Consider the following 23,829-nt stretch of genomic DNA (forward strand, 5'->3'; position numbering starts at 1 on the left):
TGGTATCATTTAAGGGCACACCAGAACACTGAAAATTCCTCAGTCTCGCTTTCTAATCTACTTTCAGTGGCCCAAATTTCTTTATCAGAGGTTAATGCCTTTCAATCCGCAATAAGAGACAAGACAAAATGTAAAAACTCCTTTCGAATTTACTTCCTGTATAAGAGAGTAGCTCTGGCCAAGCATGGTGGCTCACGCCTGCAGTCCCAGTGCTTTAGGAGGCTGAAGTGGGAGGATTGCTTGAGGCCAAGGGTTCCAGACCAGCATGGGCAACATAGTGAGACCTTGTCTCTACAGAAAAAAAAAAAATCAAAAAAGGTAGCTGGGTCTGATGGCACACACCTGCAGTGGTAGCTACTCAGGAGGCAGGGGAGGGAGGATTGCTTGAGCCCAGGAGGTTGAGGCTGCAGTGAGCTGTGATCAACCTACTGAACTCCAGCCTAGGTGACAGAGGCGGGGGGGGAGTGGCTCTATCTTCAAATTGTCTGAAACCAGATTAATAGATTCATTCTTTCTATCTATGTCAATTTGGTCATTTCCTTTTTTTTTCTTTTCTTTTGTTTTTTTTTGAAACGGAGTCTCGCTCTTGTCGCCCAGGCTGGAGGGCAGTGGTGCAGTCTTGGCTCACTGCAACCTCCACCTCCTGAGTTCAAGCGATTCTCCTGCCTCTGCCTCCCAAGTAGCTGGAATCACAGGCCTGCCTGTCTAATTTTTGTATTTTTAGTAGAGATGAGGTTTCACCATGTTGACTAGGCTGCTCTTGAACTCCTGGCCTCAGGTGATTGGCCCGCTTCAGCCTCCCAAAGTGCTGGGATTACAGGCATGAGCCACCACACCTGGCCTCTTTTTCCTTTCTTTTCTTTCTTTTTTTTTAGAGATGAGGTCTCATTCTGCCATGAGACCAGCCTCCAGACTCCCAGGCTAGAGTGCAGTGGCATGATCATAACTCATTGCAGCCTCGAACTCCTAGGTTCAAGTGATCCTCCTGCCTTAACCTCCCAAGTAGCTGGGACTACAGGTGGGCATCACCATACCCAGTGAAAATATTTTTTTCTTTTGTTTTTTATAACAACAGAAGATTGGAAATAATCTAAAAGTCCAGTGAGAGAGGACTCATTAGATAAATTATGGCATATCCATAAAATGGATGCTGAGCCTCTGTAAAAGGAATGAGCAAGCTCTTACGCACCAGTATGCACAATCTCCAAAATAATTTTTAAATAAAATAAACCAGAACAAGTTACATAGCTGTGTGAATAGCATACTACCATTTGTTTAAAATAAAAAAGAAGAAAAGAGAATAAGGATTTATATATGCACTTGCTTATAAGTACAGTAATATCTCTGGAAGGATTTATAAACAAATTAGTAACATTAGCTGCCTCCAGTGAGGTTTTTAGGGAGCTGGAAATAGAGGTGGAAGTGACTTTTGCTGCATATATCCTTTTGAACTTTTTAAATTTTGAACCATACGAATGCATTACCTATTTAAAAATAGGACAAAACTTTAGAAAAATGTATCCAGGGTAAAGTTACAGTGAAAGGAGACAGAGATAGGAGAAAGGAAACAGAAAATCAACTGTTATATAGATTTGGCATTATTGTTGATATCTTGGGAGAAATATGAGCAAAGAAAGTACATATATGAATGTGTGGGTGTGTAGGTCTGAAAAAGTTTGCAAATACAAGAGAATCACCTTTTGTTTACCATTATGGGCCTTACACTAGAGATGTGTTTGGTGACTGCACTGGCAGGTGAGTGTGGCCTGGAGTCAGGAAGAAGCAGCCACCCCTCTGTGTTTCAGGCATCACAGAGGACATGGAACTCCTAGAGGGCTTTAGGAAAGGGAGAGACTGTGAGAACTAATCTTGGCAGACCAGGTGGAAGAAGGTTTATTTCTAAAGGATGTGTGTAAAAAGGTTGGAGGCAGGAGTAGGGAGGGAAAACAAATCAGAAAAAGAACAGAAAGAAGAAATATTAAAACTCTAGAAAACTGATTCTATGCCAGGTAAAACACTTGCAGTGGGATCTGTGTGTTTTGCCAACATTCAGGTCTCCTTCTGATAACAGCACTCTAATTTTCCTTAAGTACCTCCTTTCTTCATCTGCATCAGGGTTTTACAGACTTGACAATATTAACATTTGGGATCAGGCAATTTTTTGTTGTGGGGGACTGTCGTGTGCTTTGTAGGATAAATGGCAGCACCCCTGGCCTCTACCCATGAAACGCTGGTAACATCCCCATCCCCCAGTTTTATGACAACTAAGAATTACTCTAGATATTGCCAAATGTCTCCTAACGTTCAAAATCACCCCCCTTCCCATTGAAAACTACTGGTCTATATGGTTTATGCCAAACCAATACAAGTCTCTGGGTTTAAGAAAGGGCACATATCTCAGACCTGGTCAACCAGAGCATTTGCACCCTCTGACTACAGTGTAGTTCAAAGATGGGCATCAGCTCAAGTTGGCCCACAATCAATCCCATAATGGTAATCAGGAAGGATGATGCCTTTCTAACAGGGTTGCTGAGAGAATAAGCACTGTGCCTCAAGTGCACCCAAGTAGGCAAGATGAAGCTGCTGGAATAATGCCCCTCCCTGACCAATTCTGGGCCCCTGGATCCAGCCATGCCTGAAGTCAGCCTGTGGTGGGAAGAATTCTAAGATGGCCCTCTCAAGATTCTCAGTTCCTGGTTTACACACACCTTCTAGCAGTTATTCAAACACTAAAACTCTAAGTGCTGCTGTGGAGAGATTTTACTGATGCTATTGGTATGAACAGGAGGCAGGGAAATACTGGGTAGAAAAGGGTGGGGTCCCTGGTGAGGGTTCCACCCTCAAGCCTGGACCCGTGGCCCTAAATGAGAACTTCACATCCCTGTTTTCCTGCCCAAATGTTGCCCCCCACAAGCCCCCATCATGTGCCCATAAAAACCCCAAGCTCCACTGGCAGAGGAGCAGTGCAGCATGGCAGAGAAGGACAGAAGACAGAAGCGTCTGAATGTGGAGAGCAGAAGCAGAAGCTGGACATTGGAGACTCTGGTTGGAGAGAAGTTTGGCTGGGATGATGGAGAGGAGTTCAGGCGGGACGGTGGAGAGGAGTTCCGCCATTGGGGAAGACCAGCTTCTCACTCCATCCCCTTCCCAGCTCCCCATCCTGCTGAGAGCTACTTCCACTGCTCAGTAAAATCTCTGCATTTGCCATCCTTCAAGTCTGTGTGACCTCATTCCTCTTGGGCATCAGACAAGAATTTGGGATGCACTGGGTGCAAGATCCCAAAAAGGCTGTCACACTGGCCTTTTGTCCTCACTGGCAGAGGGCAGCCACCCCACACAATGAGACAAAAGGCTCACTGAGCTGGTAACATGCCCTCTGGGGCTCAGGGGTGTCACAGGTACCCCCCTGACTGGGACAGCAGAGCTAAAAGAACATTGTAACACTCTAGGGATGCTACCACAGGGCTCACGCAGGGCCTGCTCCCATGGGAGAGAAGCGGCTGGAGGTTCCGGCATTCTTTTGCTCTGGTTCCCGTCCCCATCCGCTCATGTGCTCCCTTCCATAAGGGGTTGAGCGTGACAGCTGAGTAAACTAGCCACCCCTGTTGCAAGTCCTGCAAAGGGGTCAAGGAAACTCTCCAGTTTCATTATGAAGGCCTAAAATCAGTTGTGGGTAGGATCGAGAGATGATCTGGGTGACCTCATCATCTGAGCTGAGAAGAGAAACTCAGAGAGACATTCTAATTGATCTGGAAGAAAACAAATATCCATGCTGTGAACTGCCTGTGGCAGGGACATGGGAAGGAACCACGGGTAACCTCTAGGAGCTGAGAGCAGCAGAGCTGGGGAGGAAATGGGACTTCAATCCCACAACTGCAAGCAACTGAATGCTGCCAACAAGAAGAATGGGGTTGGAAGCAGATTATCCACAGAGCCTCCAGATGAGAACTCAGCCCAGCTGACCCCATGATTTCAGTCTTGAACTGTGAGACTATACATGGGTTGTGGTGTGGGCTGCTAAATTGATGCTACGGCAATTTGGTATGCAGAAACAGAGAACAAACACACAGACCTACCTCTAGGTTTTCCAGTTCTGTGAGCCTGTGCATTCCATTTTTAACTTAACCCAGTTTGTGTTTTGTGTTCAGGTCACTTGTTTCCAAAATATTCCTGACTAACACAGCATTGTGCAAGCATTATCTCATGTCTCCCTCCTGGCAACCCCATGGGGTAATTTTTCTTCTGTGTGTGTGTGTGTGTGTGTGTGTGTGTGTTTAGATACAATTTACAGTGAGATGCACAAATCAATTCAATGGTCCAATTCAATAAGCCTGTGAGGTAATGTTTTGCTTAGGACATTTCCAGTTGCAAACAACAGGAATCTATTTGAAGTGGCTTAATGGGGGGACGGGTGGGAAAATCATTGTAAAGATATAGATATATCTCATAGAATTTGCAGTGGAGAGTGCAGCTGGGCCTCAGGAGGACATGCTCTGAGCAGCTAGCCGGTGTTCATGCTACCTTTGACTGCATGGCATCTACCTGCATACATTTCGCTAGAAAGCAATTCACTAGATCCATTTACTTATTGAACAGCTTATGTCTGCAGGGAACTGTGACAGATAACTAGGAATCAGAAATAAAAGATATTGTTCCCTCCAACCAAACTTGTGGCTGGAGTTGCCCCCAAAGCAGTGGCAGGGAAGTTCCCACAAGAGAGAGCCCCAAATGGTCTTGAGATGGGGCTGGCTGGGATTCTAAAGAAAGAAGCACTAAACACCAGGACGATGAGTCCAAAGTGTTTATTAGCCGGACAGGCTTACAGAGTGGGCTGCCATGTATCCTCCAGTGGTCAAGAGAGAAAGCAATGTTCTACCTAGGTGTGTCCACCACAATGGGGTCAGAGTGTGGAGTTTACATGAGGGTTTAAAGAATTTGGCTCAGGTCAGTGTCTTGAGCAACAACCTAAAACAAACTAGGCAACTTCATCAGTGCCTGGGAATGTTCAAGGCCTTGGCTTGGGTTCAAGCCCACAGGGAAAACATGCAGCTGGCTGGGTCACAGAGAGGCCAAAGGCACTGTCAGTCAGGCTGAGAAAGAAAGGGGGTAGGGAGACGCTGGAGGACCCTACAGATACATATCCTGTCCTCAACAAGCCACTAATGTACGGAGAAGGGTGGATAAGTAAAACAATTATAGACAAGAGTGATCAGCTGGGAGCGGTGGCTCACGCCTATAATCCCAGCACTTTGGGAGGCCGAGGCAAGCGATCACCTGAGGTCAGGAGTTTGAGACCAGCCTGGCCAACATGGTGAAACCCCGTCTCTACTAAAAATACAAAAATTAGCTAGGCATGGTGACAGGCGCCTGTAATCCCAAGGACTTGGGAGGCTGAGGCAGGAGAATCACTTGAACCCGGGAGGCAGAGGTTGCAGTGAGCCGAGATCGTGCCATTGCGCTCCAGCCTGGGTAACAAGAGCAGGACTTCCTCTAAAAAAAAAAAAGAGTGATCATAAAGTACTAAAGTAGACCTACAGTAGCCTGGGTACCAGGGAGGACTTCCTGGAGGTGATACCCACGCTGAGTGGGAGTTGGCCAGGCAATGAAATGAAAGCCAAGGGCACTTCAAAAGTGTGGAAAGTGTTGGGAAGGATTGCTTCTCAGTGCAGACCGCACTGAAGAGCCTGTGTTGGGAAGAAACTAAATTTGTAAAGGGAGTCAGGGGACAGATGCTAATTGGCTTTGCACATTGCATCCAGGAATACAGATTTAATCCAGAGGGAATGAGGAGCCATTGAAGATTTTTAAGCAGAGGAGTGACATCATCTGATTGAGTTGTGTTGTTTTCATCGTTGGTGGATGCAGTGTGGAGAACGGTTTGGAGGGGTTCCAGAATTAACTCCTGTAGGCCTGGAATTGGCCTGAGATGAGCCACTGAAGTGTAACATGTACCTGCCCAGCAATGATCCCTGCTCAAGACATGAAACCTTCTTTTTTTTTTTTTTTTTTTTTTTTTTTGAGACGGAGTCTCGCTCTGTAGCCCAGGCTGGAGTGCAGTGGCCGGATCTCAGCTCACTGCAAGCTCCGCCTCCCGGGTTTACGCCATTCTCCGGCCTCAGCCTCCCGAGTAGCTGGGACTACAGGCGCTGCCACCTCGCCCGGCTATTTTTTGTATTTCTTAGTAGAGACGGGGTTTCACCGTGTTAGCCAGGATGGTCTCGATCTCCTGACCTCGTGATCCGCCCATCTCGGCCTCCCAAAGTGCTGGGATTACAGGCTTGAGCCACCGTGCCCGGCCGACATGAAACCTTCTGACTAATAATGCTACTTTGTAACCATGGATTCAAGGCAACTTTCAGGACAGTTTGCTGAAAATTGTGAGACTTTAATGATAACTGTGAGATTGGTAATTTGCACTTGGTCTCAGTGAGACCCCTGGGGGGCTCTGCCACTGGGGCAGTTACATAGCAAGAATACGCCTATGTAACCAACAGGGGATAAGAAACTCAGCCTGTCCTCCCTTTCAGACACCCTGGTTGCAAGGTGTTCAGTGCACACGATAGTGATTCCTGATCTAAAAGAGAAAGTGCATCCATTCAGCTTTGCAGAAGGAGTAGCTTTGGAGCCTGCATCTGGCCTCTCCAGATCCTTTGCCGTGATGCAGTCTTTGGCTACTTCCTATACATTGCCTTACTTTATGCTGTTGTGTGATTGTATCCTTTCCTGCAACATTGTCATTTTGGGTCCTATGAGTCTTCTTTAAGAATCAAACCCTGTCTAACTGCCGCCATTGCTGCAGGGCGGGGATGACTGGTTCAATGGTATCCCAGTGCCTAATACAGGGCTTAGCACAAAATATGCATTATTGGGAATATTTGTTGAATGGTCCAGCCTAGCCATGGTGAAGAGTAGAGAGGTGAGGCAGGTATCTTGCAATCTAGCTTCACTTGTGCCCTTCAATGTCTAACCCTGGATAGCTGCTCAGTAACTGTGTCTCAAATGCATAAGTAAATGAAAGAAGGTATGCATGTTTTATTTACCCAGACTTGGCAGTGATCTCAAGGAGCCATAGGGCAAAAGAAAGGAAGGCCAACGAGACAGCCACATACAGCTCATCTTTCTTCAGGCCTCCCGGACACCCCCGTTTAAGGACAGCTTCTCGTGGATCTTTAGAGAAATTGTTCTGAAGTGAGAGGATCCAGCTGACTTTATTTTTGCAGATATTTTACCCACGCTCCTCTATCTACATCACCCCAGGGGATCATCAACTTTTTAAAACTTCCAACGATGATTTAAAAGCAGGCTTTTTTGTACTTGTTTGTTCTTGTCAAGTCTGCCTCTTTTACAATTTCCCTTTCCAAAAATGGCCTCTAATTTTGCTTTGCCCTAAGAACTTCTAAATAGAGGAATTCCCCTCTTAAAAAAAAAAAAAAAGTTGTTAGAACTCCTGTATGTAGAGAGATCTTAAAGTCCTATCATTTTTTGGGCTTCTCTCTTTTCATCTTCTTAAGCACAAAGTGGCCCCCCAAAATGTGTGAGGCCTTTCTCGAGTTCCGTATTATTTCTATTCAGTAGCCATGGAACTACTTTTGTGCTTGAGATGGGCTTTGACAGAGGGTCTAGGAGGAAGTATTCTATTTCAGGTTCTTCTGAGCACTAATGAGAATGAACTCAATGGTTCATTTAAATCACTGGAGGAAAAAAAATGGATTTTCTTCTGGCTTTAGTACCCAGAAAATGAGCTCTGGTTCACTAACTGATATAGTTTGGATATTTGTCCCCAACCAAATCTCTTGTCGAAAGGTAATCCTCAATGTTGAAGGTGGGCCTGGGGGGAGGTATTTGGAACATGGGGGCAGATCCCTCATGAAAGGTTTCGGCCATCCCCTTGGTGATGAGTGGCCTCTCTTGAGTTCACACGTGATCTGGTGGTTTAAAAGTGTGCGGCACCTCCCCACCCCTTGCTCCTGCTTTTGCCATGGGACATGCCTGCTCCCACTTTACCTTCTATCTTGAGTAAAAGCTCCTTAGGGCATCCTGAGAAGCAGATGCCCCTACTCTTCCTGTACAGCCTGAGGAACTCTGAGTCAATTAAACCTCTTTTCTTATAAATTGCCCAGTCTCATGTATTTATAGCAATGCAAGAATGACCTAACACATTTTTATATCTAATCCACACCCTATCTGAGTAAAGTGGAGATCATAATGAAGTATTTTTGTTTTAAAAGTATAGGCCAGGCATGGTGGCTCACATCTGTAATCCCAGCACTTTGGGAGGCTGAGGCAGGAGAATCTCCTGAACCCAGGAGGTGGAGGTTGCAGTGAGCCAAGATGGCACCACTGCACTCCAGCTTGGGTGACAGCGCAAGACTCTATCTCAAAAAAAAAAAAAAAAGTATAGTAGCTGGAGACTCTGAGGTACAACTGACAGAAACTAACTAGAATAAATGAAAAGAGAATTTATTAGCTCACATAAAGGAAAGTCAGCTGCCTTCAGGCACAGCTTGATCTAGGAGCTCAAATGATGTTGTCAAATCACATTCCCTTTCTCTTAAGCAGGTTTTCTCTACTAGGGATTATAACCATCGCTAGCAGCCCAAACTTACTAGTTAAGCATCTTCAAGGGAAGGAGAATATCTTCCCAAATCCCCCTGGCAAGAAAATCTAAGGAGGATTTTAAATGGCCTTATTCAGGTCATGTGCCCAGTCCTGAATCATTTATTACGTTCAAGGGCACGGGGTTCTTTGGTAGGGGCAGTCTGGGTCTATGGCAGGTTGGATATAATCAAACCCACTCAAACTACATGGGGCTATTTTTCCCATAGGAAAGAGTGCTGTTTCCAGAAAAGGGAAGGACTGTCAGGTAGACAAGCACAACAGATGTTCCCCATAAAAGGCCTTTCAAAGTAACTAGTCAATGGAAGAGAGAAGCAGAAGAAAATAAGAAGTTGGGGTAGGGTGGCATAGACTTCATTTTTTTTTTTTTTCATTTTCAATTTCTTCTTTTCTTCCTTCATCTCTTCCAACAAGTCTCCTTGGTGCTGGAAACCATAGCAGCAGAGGCTGAGACTGCGGACTTACGGCATGAAGTGATGAGAGCTTTAATAGAGATACCAACAACCCAGGCTGGGCAGGCTTCCCTTCCTAACAGCATAATTTCAAGTCAGGTCAGGTGGATGAGGAGGAGGAGAATTTCAAGGTGAAGGAGGGGAGGCAAAGCCGGGCCAGGAAGAAGGCATAGCTGGCACCAAATGCTGGCATTCTGGCTGTCAGACGCATTCACTCAACGCCAGAAGGTTGTCTGTTGCTGGAAGCCAGACTGGGAGGAAGTGGGTTGGGTAATGAGAGAGGAGCTGGGAGAGGGACCTATAGGCAGATTGTGAAATGCCTTGAACCTCACGCCAAAATGTTTGGACTTGATCTTATCTCTGGGTTTTGAGGAGCAGGGGAGTCTTTAAACTCTAGGGTCAGTTTTTCAAATATCTTAACGATACTATCTCTGGCAGTTGAGGGGAACATGGGGCTGGAATTGGGCAAGACTGCTGGCGAGCGGCCCAGTGAGGAGGTCAGGGTGGGAATTCTGGCAAGAAACTTCGAAGGCCACCAGGGCAGTGACAGGAGGGTGGGATTCTGGAGGCAAAACCCAGGGAGAATCCATGGGGTTTGGACGCTGCCAACAGATCAGGGCAGAACTGATCAACAGAAGCGGCACAGGGAGGCAGGAGCTTGAAACAAGGAGCTACTGCCCTCCCCTGGCCAATTGGCCACAGAATGAATCATCTATTAAGAGACAGGAAAGTTCACCACATTCTCAGAAGAGATGCTCAGAGCTGCTGGAAAACAATGTCAGGAGGTCCTTGTTGCATAAGTGTAGCTTTTATTTCATTCACTTTTCAACAGATATTTATTAGGTTCCTGTGATGTGCCAAGTCCTGAGTTAGATACTGGGTATAAACTATGGGGTGGAACAGACACCAGTCCTTTCACCATGCAGCTTTCTATATACTGTATAGGAGACAGACAAACAAATGTATATCTAAGTAAAGTGAACGAACTGTATTCAGTGTACGAAGGCAATGGATTCTGGGTGCAATGAAAAGAAATGATGGGATAGGGAGCAGGGAACTTCCTAAAAGGAGTGGTCAAGATAAGGCTGGGTTCTGAGGAGGACTTCACATCACTTTTCACCCGGGGAGGGCACTGAGGGCACTTGCCAGTCACGTATATGTCACTAGACACTGAAGACCACCTCATTCTGCAACTACCTGTATCTCTTGGAAAATACCCAAACTTAAATCCACTAATTAATGATAGTTCCCCAAGTTTACAGTTTTCTTACCAAGCATCTTTCTTCAGCTTTTAAAGTGACATTAAGATATGGACTTTGATTCATATTTAAGTAGTTAAGACCCAAGATTACATATAATTGTATGAATAAGGAGAACTAAACTGATCATTTTCTTTTTTCTTTTCTTTTTTTGGAGGCAGAGTCTCGCTCTGTCACCCAGGCTGGAGTGCAGGGGCGCCATCTCAGCTCACTGCAAGCTCCGCCTCCCGGGTTCACGCCATCCTCCTGTCTCAGCCTCCCAAGTAGCTGGGACTATGGGCGCCTGCCACCACGCCTGGCTAATTTTGTGTATTTTTAGTAGAGACGGGGTTTCACCGTGTTCGTCAGGATGGTCTCGATCTCCTGACCTTGTGATCCACCTGCCTCAGCCTCCCAAAGTGCTGGGATTACAGGCGTGAGCCACCGCGCCCAGCCCCTAAACTGATCATTTTCAAAATAACTGCATAATCTCATAATCCACCCTCATAACTTGCTGGGAAATATGTTGTTCTATCATTTCAACCAACAACAGAGTTGAAAGAAACTAAAATAACAATTTACTCAACCTGTTAAATTATTGTGACTTTCTGTAACGTGCTTACAGAAAAGTAACAGAAAAAAAACCATATTTTTTTCCAGTTCTTCAAAATATGAACACAATAAACCTAAAGTTGTGTAATCTAACACATTTCAGACTTTTTATAGATAGAAAACAATTTTTCCCCAGGACGCAAGAGAAACCCACATCTCTTTAATGTTTTTTGTATTTTCCTTTTTCCAGCCTGAGAATCACTTTAAACTTCTTAATAATAAAGACTTGAAGATGTTACGTTATTGGCCCGCGACTACAGATTATAAATCTTAGTGATGGAACTGAATACTGTTCTGCCAAGTCCCACTCTCTTAACAACCCTAACTGGAAAAACTATTATTATACAAGTAACATATGCTCATAAAAATCCAAATTATGGCCGGGCGCGGTGGTTCATGCTTGTAATCCCAGTGCTTTGGGACACCGAGGCGGGTGGATCACCTGAGGTCAGGAGTTCAAGACCAGTCTGGCCAATATGATGAAACCCCAACTCTACTGAAAATACAAAAATTAGCCAGGCATTGTGGCATGCGCCTGTAATCCCAGCTACTCAGGAGGCTGAGATGGGAGAATCACTTGAACCAGGGCAGCAGAGGTTGCAGTGAGCCGAGATCGTGCCATAGAACTCCAGCCTGGGCGACAGTGTGGCAGGGATACTAAGACAGCTTAGTATCCCTGTCTTAGTATCCCTGGAAGACTCTGCCTCAAAGAAAAAAAAAATTCAAATTATACAGAAACATATAGATTCAAAAGGTCCCTCCATTGCTGTAGTAGGCCCTGTTGCTTACTTACTGACATTCATCCACCACTTCCTTCTTCCTAACAGAACCCAGGTTTTTTGCAGTTTCCCACCTTCCCCCCAACAGCCACCTGCTTCTGGGGAGGTGGGCACTAGCTGAGACTGAGAGTGTGGTCCTGTGGTCCTGACTGGTCTCACTTCCCCTTGCTAGTAATTGGTTTAAATCAGGATATGTGACACATAGAGGATGTTAGCTAGGGCACTTGTTCTTAAAAAACAAGAATGTGATGGCCGGGCGCAGGGGCTCACGCCTGTAATCCCAGCACTTTGGGAGGCTGAGGCAGGTGAATCATGTCAAGAATTCAAGACCAGCCTGGCCAATATGGCGAAACCCCGTCTCTGCTAAAAATACAAAATAATTAGCCGGGCGTGGTGGCGTGTGTCGGTAATCCCAGCTACTTGTGAGGCTGAGGCAGAGAATTGCTTGAACCCGGGAGGCAGAGGTTGCAGTGAGCCAAGATCGCGCCACTGCACTCCCACAGCACTGGCGACAGAGCAAGATTCCATCTCAAAAAAAAAAGAATGCCTATGAACGCCATGAGAATGTCCTCTCAGATCTCCAGCTGCTGGGAGCACTGCTGACGGATGGCTGCTCTAGTGTCTGAACATCTGAGGCCACACATCTCAGGGGCTGCTTCCAGCCAGGGACAGAGTGTGGCAGGGATACTAAGACAGCTTGTTTCTGAGAGATGTGGGTCCTCTGACAGGTAACTTTGGCTAGAGAACTCCACAACAGCGTTGCTGAATTTTCCTTAGAAGTACATGGCTAAGACACTTTCCTCCAACCTTCTACCCTAACTTCCCAATCTCCTCTTGTGTTCAGACCTTCATCAATCTCTGATGGCTCTCTAAGCCTCCATCACCTCCCTCCTCAATTTCTCTTAAAGGCATTTCCCTTAATAAATTTCTAGCACATTTAATCCTGTTTTGGTGTCTGCTTTTCACAGGACCTAGATTAGCACAATGCTTTCTCTGCTATGAATGCTGTCAAGTTTGGATGTGACTCCTGAAACCTCTGCACCTACCCCTCACAAGAGGAGCCACCGAGAACAAAGCTTCATTACTGAGCAGATATGGGACTCCTTTGACAGGTGACTTTGGCTAGGGGACTCCACAAGAGCATTGCTGAACTTTGCTTACAAGTACATGGAAAGCAGAAAGATGGAAAGAGGAGCTGCTGTGTTCAACAAGCCCAGGGTCCCTGTTTCTATGGACTTCTTATTTTGCAAGACAAGACACTTTCTTATTGTATATTAAACCCTGGCCAAGTGGGTCTTTTTTTTTTTTTTTTTTTTTAACTTGCAACAGAAAGCTTTGTCACTGATATAGTTACTCTCCAACACCACTTCCCAGAAGAAACCTCTGATAACATTTTACCATGAACTTTTCCAACACATTTACAACATTCATACTTTGCAACTTCATTTTGTAGTCATAAATATATTATATATTAATACATTTTTCCATATCAGTAAATATAGATCTACCTCAGTCTTTTTCATGGTCACACAGCATTCTGTAGAAAGATGTGCCCTAATCTTTGTGCCTCTATCAATGACCATTTATTTTATTTTATTTTGGTATAGAACAGTTTGTACCTATCAATGACCATTTATGTTGTGCCCTTTGTCTACTTCAAGAGGCATGGGGAGAGAACCACTGAAAAAGGCTTCCCTCAGGGGAAAATTGCTATGTTCTTCCTTTCTCCATCCCCAAAATGGGGCCTCCCATAATGCTGGGGCAATATACTTTTTTTTTTTTTTTCTTTTAGGCAGAGTCTTGCTCTGTTGCCCAGGCTGGAGGGCAGTGGCATGATCTCAGCTGCAACCTCCACCTCCCGGGTTCAAGCGATTCTCCTGCCTCAGCCTCCCTAGTAGCTGGGACTACAGGTGCATGCCACCACATCCAACTAATTTTTTGTATTTTTAGTGGAGATGGGGTTTCACCGTGTTAGCCAGGATGGTCTCGATCTCCTGACCTCATGATCCGCCCGCCTCGGCCACCCAAAGTGCTGGGATTACAGGTGTGAGCCACCGGGCCCAGCCTGGGGCAATATACTTTTAAATGAACACCAAAAGCAAGTAAATCAAAGAAATTTTATGTAATTTGGCTTACAGTCATCCACTGTCATTCTCCAAGGCCCATCTGTCTTTCGTGCAGGTCAAACAGGAGTTTAATGGGAGTGTGGTGGGAATCACCACTTCTGCATTTTTCAGGTCGTCGATGATGACACTAATATCTGCAATCTCTCCAGGAATTTGCTTTTCATTTACAATTTTCCTAGGTAGGGGCAGTTCTAATGGCTTCCACTTGGCCTTTCCCACCATAGTAGCCCTTTCCACAGGTCAGGGAAGCAATGTGAGGACTCTGCCAGCTGCTGCTTAGTATGTCTATTCCAATTATGTATTCTTTTTTTTTTTTTTTTTTTTTTTTTTGAGACGGAGTCTTGTTCTGTCTCCCAGGCTGGAGTGCAATGGTGCAATCTCGGCTCACTGCAACCTCCACCTCTTGGGTTCAAGCAATTCTCCTGCCTCAGCCTCCTGAGTAGCTGGGATTACAGGCACCTGCCACTGTGCCCAGCTAATTTTTGTATTTTTTAGTAGAGATGGTTTCGCCATGTTGGCAAGGGTGGTCTCGAACTCCTGACCTCAGGTGATCCACCTGCCTCAGCCTCCCAAAGTGCTGAAATTACAGGCGTTGAGCCACTGTGCCCGGCCCCAGCTGTGTATTCTGAAGCTGGGGAAATAACTGAAGATGGTTTTGGAGACCCACTGGGCCCACTGTGAGTTAAAACTTCATTGAGCACCTGACCTCCATAAGCCCCTACTCTGACTAGTGGACCACAGTGATGTTCTGGATCTCCTGAAATCAACATCAGTTTAGAGCAAGTATCAAGAAGTCCCGAAAGGAAATGCAGAGTTGTCTCTTCCCCAATGTACGGTTATCCTGGTAAAAGGCCATAGGTCCCTTCCCCAGGCTGGGAGAAAGATTAACTGTATATGTATCTTCAGTAGTGTACCCAGGTCCTTCCTCAAGGGGATCTGACTTTTCCTTTATTCAAGCGGTTCAAGGTCTGTACACAGGCTCAAGTCTGAAAATTGGTTAAGCACCATGATTCTATTTTTTTATGATTCAGCTTAGGCTTTTGTTCACTTGACCTAGAAGTTTTCTGCTTATGCAGATCCGGGAAGAATTTAGTAGGCTTCCCATCTACTTCACTTGTAGCAACACCATCAGCAATTAGCAAACGCCCTGGGTTTGCACCGTCAGGCTATTCTGATTGCAGCTCTGACTCTTCTGTTTCGCATGATAACCACGCCTACCTTGCCTTGTTGCGGGGAGGGGTTGAGTGCTGCCACTCCGGGATCCAATTACTCCCAATGCATCTAGGCTTCCTAAGTTAATTTAATTCCCAATTACAGCAAATTAATCAGACTTAGTAACAAGGCAGGGCACACATTTTGTAGAAGACAAGATCTCCCAGAGAGGCCTGGTTGCAGAGGAGTAGCCTAAGAGTAGGTGTGGAAGAAGACCGAGTATTCCATACTATTCCACCTACCGGCGCTTCCTCTGGCCATTCCCTTCTGCCTTCCTCACTCTTCCACTCCAATGGCCTCGCCTCCTGCTTGGTTGGGGTTATGGAGACCGTGAGGGAAGGAAGAACGAGTTGACTTGGCTGGAGGGATCTTTTTCCTGCAGAAAGAGTCTCTGCTGCGCTGGTTGGGCTCGGGATTAGGGAGACCTGCAGGTCCACCGCCGCACCCCAGCCTGCCCGCCTCTAGCCCTCGGCCCCCGCCCTCGTCCCACCAACCAGGCCCTTCCCCTCCTAGCTCCGCCCTCCGCCCGCCCTATCCCCGCCCCCTGCTCCTCGCCAGGAGCGCTGATCTCTGGTTCCTGCAGGGCCCCTGCCCCCAGGACTAGAAGTCACCCGCCTTCCTTACTCTGCAAGGGGTTATTGCGAGTCTGTAAAGAGACAAAACGAGCCCGAAGTGTTCATTCTAAGGCGCCCTTATTGTTAGACCAATGTCGCGAGCCTTACCTTCTGAGAAAGGGACGGAGCCTCGAATCCTGAAGCCCATCGCAGAGGTCTGGTGTTGAAGACTCAACTCTGAAACCTGCTCTTCACAGCAACAGCTTCTGGCAAGAACTGCATAACTTCGCCATTCCAGGAAGCGCCCACTGGTTCAGCCAGCTGATTGCAATCACTTATTGACCTTAAACTGGCCCAGTTTAGAGATGGATTTTGCCTGTCTCGGGAGATAAAAGCAGCTTGCTTGGCTTTTTCAGATCTTTTTCAGGCTTGCCTACCAATTGTAGCAAACATTAAAATAGCACCGGCTATATCACACATCAACTGTAACTGCTGGGATTACAGGCATGAGCCACTGCGCCCAGCCTCTCTTTGCATCTTTATTTTTACATCTCTATTTGCTTGAAATTTTCATTGATAAAATGTTGTAAGAAATTATTTGGAAAGAGTATAATTTTGCTTTTAAAATTACTTATGTATGAATAACTCATTTAATTTGGTTATGATTTCTTACATATCAGTTCATGTTTTGGAATCTTTCCAAGTGAGAAAATAATAACAACAATTAGTACACATCTGGTATAGAGAATGTGCCATGCACTGTTCCAAGTCTTTTGCCCATTTAATCCTCTTAAAAATCGATGAGGTTAGTGGCTGGGTGTGGTGGCTCACGCCTGTAATCCCAGCACTTTGGGAGGCCAAGATGGGTGGATCACCTGAGGTCAGGAGTTGGGAGATCAGCCTGACCAATATGATGAAACCCAGTCTCTACTAAAACTACAAAAATTAGCCGGCGTGGTGGCGGGTGCCTTTAGTCCCAGCTACCTGGGAGGCTAAGACGGGAGAATCGCTTGAACCCAGGAGGTGAAGGTTGCAGTGAGGCAAGATCATGCCATTGCACTCCAGTCTGGTCGACAGAGCCAGACTCTGTCCGAAAGGGAAAAAAAAAAAAAAAAATCTATGAGGTTAGTGATATAATTATCCACAATTTATTTATGGGATTAGAAAGAATGAGGACAATGAAGCTCAGAGATGTTGAGTAACTTGCTGGAAGTTACATAGTAAAGAGCGGAGCTAGAATTTGGACACAGGCAATTTGGCTTCACAGTCCAATGCCTTCACCACTATGCTAATTTGCAATTTATTTCCAAATATAAGGAAATTTTTATGAATGCAATATTGAACAATTAATGAAGTTGACAAGAATGAAGTGCTTTATACACACTTATTTCACATTTATTAACTTATATTTTGAAATTTTCTCTTTATATTTTATTAAATTTTTTTTTTTTTTTTTGAGACAGCTCTGTCACCCAGGTTGGAGGGCAGTAGTATGATCTCAGCTCACTGCAACCTCTGCCTCCCAGGCACAAGCGATCCTCCCACCTCAGCCTGCTGAGTAGCTGGGACAAGTGCAAGCTACCACGCCTGGCTAATTTTTGTACTTTTTGTAGAGACGGGGTTTTTGCCATGTTGCCCAGGCTGGTCTCAAGCTGTATTTTAGAGCAACACTGGTTTTCAAGGTCCCAGATATTTTCACGGGCTCCAAATATTTCACAAGCCCTAGGCCTTTCCTGCCCTGAGATCTAAAGCAGAAAATTAATGAGCTCTCTGGCAATACTTAAGTCTGATTCTCTTTGCCTCTGCCCTCTTTTACCAACCTTGCTGAGGTTTTGGATTCTGACATATCCTGCAGATCTCCAGGGTTTGCCACTTTCCGTGTCTGTGATGCTTAATTTTAGGAGTCAACTTGACTAGGCTAAGGGATGCCCAGGTAGCTGGTAACAGTTACTCCTGGGTGTGTTTGTGAGGGTGTTTCTGGAAGAGATGAGCATTTGATTCAGTAGACTGAGTAAAGCAGATCCACTCTCCCCCGTGTGGGTGGCATCATCCAATGTGTTGAGAGCCAAACAGAACCAAAAATGTGGAGGAAGGGCAAATTCTGTCTCTCTCTCTCCCTCACTTTCTTTCTCTCTCTCTTCTTCAGCTGGGATATCCATCTTCTCCTGCCCTCAGACATCATAACTCCTGGTTCTCAGGCCTTCAGACTGGGACTGAATGACATCAACAGCTTTGCTGTTTCTCCAGCTTGCAGATGGCATATTGTGGAACTTCTTCTTCCTCCTTTTTTTTTTTTTTGAGATGGAGTCTTCCTCTGTCACCCAAGCTGGAGTGCAGTGGTACGATCTTGGCTCACTGCAACCTCTGCCTCCTAGGTTCAAGCAATTCTCCTGCCTCAGCCTCCCTGTGTAACTGGGACTATAGGCGTGTGATACCACGCCCAGCTAATTTTTTTTTTTTTTTTGTATTTTTAGTAGAGACGACGAGGTTTCACCATGTTGGCCAGGCTGGTCTGGAACTCTTGACCTCAGGTGATCTGCCTGCCTTTGCCTCCCAAAGTGCTGGGATTACAGGCGTGAGCCACCGCGCCCAGCCGATATCGTGCGACTTCTTGAAGGCCTCCATAATTGTGTGAGCCAATTTTCATAATAAATCTCCTCATTTCGAACACTTGGACACAGGGTGGGGAACATCACACACTGGGGCCTGTCGTGGGGTGGGGGGATGGTGGAGGGATAGCCTTAGGAGAAATACCTAATGTAAATGACGAGTTGATGGGTGCAGCACACCAACATGGCTCATGTATACATACGTAACAAACCTGCACATTGTGCACACGTACCCTAGAACTTAAATTATAAAATAAATAAATAAATAAATAAATAAATAAATCCAATGTTTGAAAAAATGAAAATAAAAAAATGATTTTAATACATATGTTCAAGAAGGTATAGGAAGCATTTAAAATGTTTCAGTAGTGACATAGGAGAAGTGGAAAAGATCAAAATAAAACTTACAAAAAATAAAAATTAAAAAATTTGTTAAAAATCTCCTCATTTTTCTCTATCTCCTATTGGTTCTGCTTCTCAGGAAAATGCTAATATGATACCCCCACTGATTGTTTCTGTGTGCCTTCTTCAGTACATCCACAGCCTATCTTCTTGATCCTATCATTTTGACCCTTAGTTCTACCTTGAGCAACTGGTATCTGTTTGCCCTAGGGAAAGTCTCCGCTTTCCCAGTTTCCCCCAGCTCCAAGTTTGGTTGGTCACCCTTTGGTCAGAATCGACAGGATCTGGCCTACAGAAATTCCACGAGATGGGCAGGGCAACTCTCACCTCAAATTTTTTTTCTCAACCACCACTTTATCAGTTCAGCCTGTCCTGAGGACTTGGAAACATTCTCTCCAATGGTCCTTCTGGTTTTTGTTTGTTTGTTTGTTTTTTGAGACCAAGTGTCACTCTGTTGCCCAGGCCGGAGTGCAGTGGCGTGATCTCAGCTCATTGCAACCTCTGCCTCCTGGGTTCAAGTGATTCTCCTGCCTCAGCCTCCTGAGTAGCTGGGACTACAGGCATGAGCCACCACACCTGACTAATTTTTGTGTTTTTAGTAGAGACGGGGCTTCACCATGTTGGCCAGGCTGGTCTCAAACTCCTGACCTCAGGTGATCCACCTGCCTCGGCCTCCCAAAGTGCTGGGATTATAGGCGTGAGCCACCATGCCCGGCCTCCAGTGGTATTTCTGGATCCAGCTTCTTCGTAGTGACCAATTGGGTGTGACAGTAGCTTAGTTAGTGAGCAATAGAAAATGATGAAAAGACTCACACACGGTCAGCCCACAAATTCCTGCAACACTGGAGGCTGACAGGTTATAGGACCCTGGGTTCCCTTATGTTCCTAAGTCATCTTATTGTGTGTCTTATTTTCCACTTGAGGCTGTTCTTCGTGGTAATTTTAATATGACTTATCTTGCCTTAAACATTTAGAGTTGGAAGGAAGGGACAGAATGTATTGTGCCCTGGGCCCTCACCTGCTGGGGAGGTCTACTAGCCACAAACCCTCCCTAAAGATAACTGTGAGCACAGGGTGAGCATCCATTCCAAGCGTGACTTAATGAGAACTCTGTAATGCACCAAGAAATAAAAAGATAAGCATAGACTGACACAAAGATCAAAAAGGCAGACAAACTGTAAACTTCCAAATCAGTTTTTCCTCCAAAACATATGTTTAAAAATCTTTACTGGTAACAAGCCTGAAGGATTTTCATTTTGTGATCTCACATATAAGCTTATTACCAACTCTGAAGGCTTAGGCCTGCTGGCATGGGTTCCATCCTTCCTTAATGAATGAAGTACCACTTGTTGAATTGCCTCTGTTGGTCCCTGGAGTGCCTCTGAGTTCTTGGAGGTCTCTGGAATTCAGGAGTTAGTCTGGATTGGAGGTCTCTGAATTCAGGACCAGTACTGGTTCATGGCCCGTTAGGAACCGAGCAGCGGAGCAGGAGCCGAGCAGCACAGTAGGAGGCGTGCAGCGGGCAAGCGAGCAAAGCTCACCTGTATTTACAGCTGCTCCCCAACGCACACATTACCACCTGAGCTCTGCCTCCTGTCAGATCAGTGGGGGCATTCGATTCTCATAAGAATACGAACTTTATTGTGAGCTGTGCATGTGAGGGATCCAGATTGCATCTAAGTTGCATGCTCCTTAGGAGAATCCAAAGCCTAATGAAACCATTCCCCCATCCTGCTCCCATCTCTGGAAAAATTATCTTCCACAAAACCAATCCCTGGTGCAAAAAGGCTGGGAACCTCCAGTTTAGGGAATTAAAAAATGGCCCAAGACAAGTAAGATGTAGAGCCATGTGAGAAAACATTTTAAATTGTCCATTCTCAAGGCATGATAAATGTAAGTACTGGCAGCCAGCCTGAGAATGTAACCAACTGCACAGCTCATGCACCTAGAAGATCAGAGTAAGTGAACAGAATGTAGAGGAGGGGTCAGCCCATGAAAGGGAAGAAAGTTTCGTTATTGGGAAATCAAAACTTAAGCGGAGAAAGGGACCAGGGTGTAACCTTATAAGAAGGATAATGAAACTTAGGTGACATCCGGGAAGATTGTAACCCCATAGTACTTGACCAGTGAGGAACTGGGGGGAGGGACTTGTGTGCTAGGAGATAAATTATCTGCTGTAGCTGCCCTGTGTGTGCCTGCCCACCAGACACCAAGTCTTGCAAGACCATTACAAAATAGTCTCATTTTCAGCCGGGCATGGTGGCTCACATATGTAATCAGCACTTTGGGAGGCTGAGGCAGTTGGATCACCTGAGGTCAGGAGTTCGAGACCAATCTGGCCAACATGGTGAAACCCCGTCTCTAACAAAAATTAGCTGGGTGTGGTGGCGGGTGCCTGTAATCCCAGCTACTCGGGAGGGTGAGGCAGGAGAATTGCTTGAACCGGGAGGCAGAGGTTGCAGTGAGCCGAGATTGTGCCACTGCACTCCAGTCTGGACAACAAGAGTGAAACTCCATCTCAAAAACAAAACAAAACAAAACAAAACAAAATCTGACTTTCGCTGTTCTTCATGCCTCTAAGTCCATTCTTTGGGACTGGATGGTGTCTTTCTCATAGCCAGAAACACAACCTGATATCACAGAGAAATAAAAGAAGAAGAAAATGAAGCCACCCTGTATTTTAGCTTGTGGATATTAATGTTGCTGTTTGCATCATTTCCCACAGTTGTTATGACATCAGTAGTCCAGGAGTGTGCTAGGCAAGGGTTTTTTGAGCATGATGGTGGTTGTACAGGGTGGTGGTGGGGATGAAGTGGAGAGAGAGAATATGATAGGTGTATAAAGTGGCCTGAGCCACCATGTTGCACAGCTGCAGGGGGTGCTATTCACTATAGTCTAAGTGAATGGTGCTCCCTGGAGTCATGCACTGCATCATCTGTGCCTTGGAGGTTTAAGAGAATAAAGTAATCATCTCATTAGTCCAGCTGAGAAATGTCCTGGCCAACAGACAAGCAGTCCTTTCCCAGCAGCCTAAACCACTTTGTCTACTCAGTGTTTTTTCTCTCTACTCACACCACTCAATACTTCACTTCTGATGCCAGATGTGCGTGGGTTTTTCTGCATACACCAAGGAATTCTCTTCAGGCACCAGCTTTGCATCCTATAATTCCATTCGATTCTGACACTATCTACCTAGAGATAGCGTCAGATCCCATGGGTTGAGGACCCAGTCCCATAAGACTGCTTTAGATGCCAATTGCAAGCCCAAGGTTGTGACTCGTGCTTCCGGCCAATCAGCTATTGAGAAGGAACAGAGGCCCCTGGTAGGCAACCTCAAGCATGGAAATAAAGGCAAATCTTGAGTTCATTTAAGGGAAATTCTGGGAACCTAGCTAGCCCTGAGAAGTAAATGAGCAACTTAATAAGCAAAAAAGGTAATAGTAGCTTAAAACAATAGCCAAGGAAGTTAGAGTCATGCAATGTTTGGTTCCCTGTAGAAACTAAAGATGACATGTTAACAAATAGCTCCGAGTTGTTCTTTAGAAATCCAGACCTCTGCCAAATGGATCCACTGGCACACAGACCTCAGATAAGGGGAACACTGAGGACTGAACTCTGGTTGCCAATCTTTTTTTTTTTTTTTTTTGAGACGGAGTCTCGCTCTGTCGCCCAGGCTGGAGTGCAGTGGCGCGATCTCGGCTCACTGCAAGCTCCGCCTTCCGGGTTTACGCCATTCTCCTGCCACAGCTTCCCGAGTAGCTGGGACTACAGGCGCCCACCACCTCGCCCGGCTAGTTTTTTGTATTTTTTAGTAGAGACGGGGTTTCACTGTGTTAGCCAGGATGGTCTCGATCTCCTGACCTCGTGATCCGCCCGTCTCGGCCTCCCAAAGTGCTGGGATTACAGGCTTGAGCCACCACACCCGGCCGTTGCCAATCTTTGTTCTAAATTTCTTCCTCAGGGACTAGGAGGAAGTCACGCCCATGGGCCAGACCTAATTGATGACCCCAAGTCTTTAGATGAAGCTTTCCTTCCCTAACCAATTGCAAATCAGAAAATCTTTTAATCGACCCATGACTTGTAAGCCCTTGGTTTAGGATATCCTGACTTTTTAGGCCAAACTGATGTTTAACCTCCAAGTATTGATTTACAATTTTGCCTGTAACTTCTGCTTTCCTGAAATTTACTTCTACCTTTAAAAACCCTTGGCTTGCAGAGGTCAGATCTTAAGCATGAACTGCCAGATTCTCCTTGCATGGCACCCTGCAAATAAATGTCCTGTTTCTCTCACTACAAAATCTCAGCATGGATGTTTGGTCTTACTGTGCCAGGCAAGCAGGCCCCAGCTCAGTCTAGTAACACTATAAATTGGAGTTCCCATGACCTCCTCCTTGGGTTCAACTAAATTGCTAGGACACCTCATAGAACTTAGGGAAACACTTTACTTATGTTTATCCATTTATTATAAAAGATATAATGAACAGATAGATGGAAGCAATGCATCAGAAGGTTTATGAGAAAGGGCACGGAGCTTCCATGCCCTCTCTGGGTGCTCTACCCTCTAGGCACCTCCATGTGTTTGGCTATCAAGAAGCTCTTCAGGCCAGGCATGGTGTAATCCCAGTAATCCCAGTAATCCCAGCACTTTGGGAGCCTGAGGTGGGCGGATTGCTTGAGCCCAGGAGTTTGAGACCAGCCTGGGCAACATGGCAAAACCCTGTCTCTACAAAACATACAAATTAGCTGGGCGGTGGCGGGCACCTGTAGTTCCAGCTACTCGGGAGGCTGAGGTGGGAGAATCACTTGAGCCCAGGAGGTAGAGGCTGCAGTGAGATGTGATTGTATCACTGCAATCCAGCCTGGGTGACAGTGAGACTCTCTCTTAAAAAAAATATACATATATTTTCAAGCCCAGTCCTTTGGTGTTTTTATGGAGGCTTCATTACAAAGGCACAATTGATTAAATCATTGGCCACTGATGATCAACTCAACCTTTGGCTTCTTTCTTCTCCCTGGAGGTTGGCGGGTGGGACTAAAAGTTCCAATCTTTACTCACATGATTGCTTCCCCTGGCAACCAGCCTTGGTCCTGAGACTGCTTAGGAAGCCCTAGCCTTCAGTCATCTCATTAGCATATAAATAGACATTCATCCCTTCAGAGGTTCCAAAGTTCCAAGAGCTATGTGCCAGGAACTAGGGGCAGAGACCAAATATATATTTCTTATTACAT

The 23,829-nt window shown here is 45.7% G+C and overlaps 1 protein-coding gene across 1 annotated transcript in view; it reads right to left on the bottom strand.

The window, feature by feature from the left end:
- The window catches only part of LOC105497720 (thioredoxin reductase 1), a 181,643-nt gene extending 166,296 nt beyond the window's left edge, over positions 1–15,347 (bottom strand). The window contains exon 1 of the mRNA XM_071071206.1: positions 15,278–15,347. Within this exon, the coding sequence (XP_070927307.1) occupies positions 15,278–15,296 (19 nt within the window). The 5' untranslated portion in view covers positions 15,297–15,347. The remainder of the gene's footprint in view (positions 1–15,277) is intronic.
- Between the last annotated feature and the right edge of the window lie 8,482 nt (positions 15,348–23,829).

The sequence above is a fragment of the Macaca nemestrina genome, chromosome 10 (assembly GCF_043159975.1).
Source record: "Macaca nemestrina isolate mMacNem1 chromosome 10, mMacNem.hap1, whole genome shotgun sequence".
Lineage (NCBI taxonomy): Eukaryota > Metazoa > Chordata > Mammalia > Primates > Cercopithecidae > Macaca > Macaca nemestrina.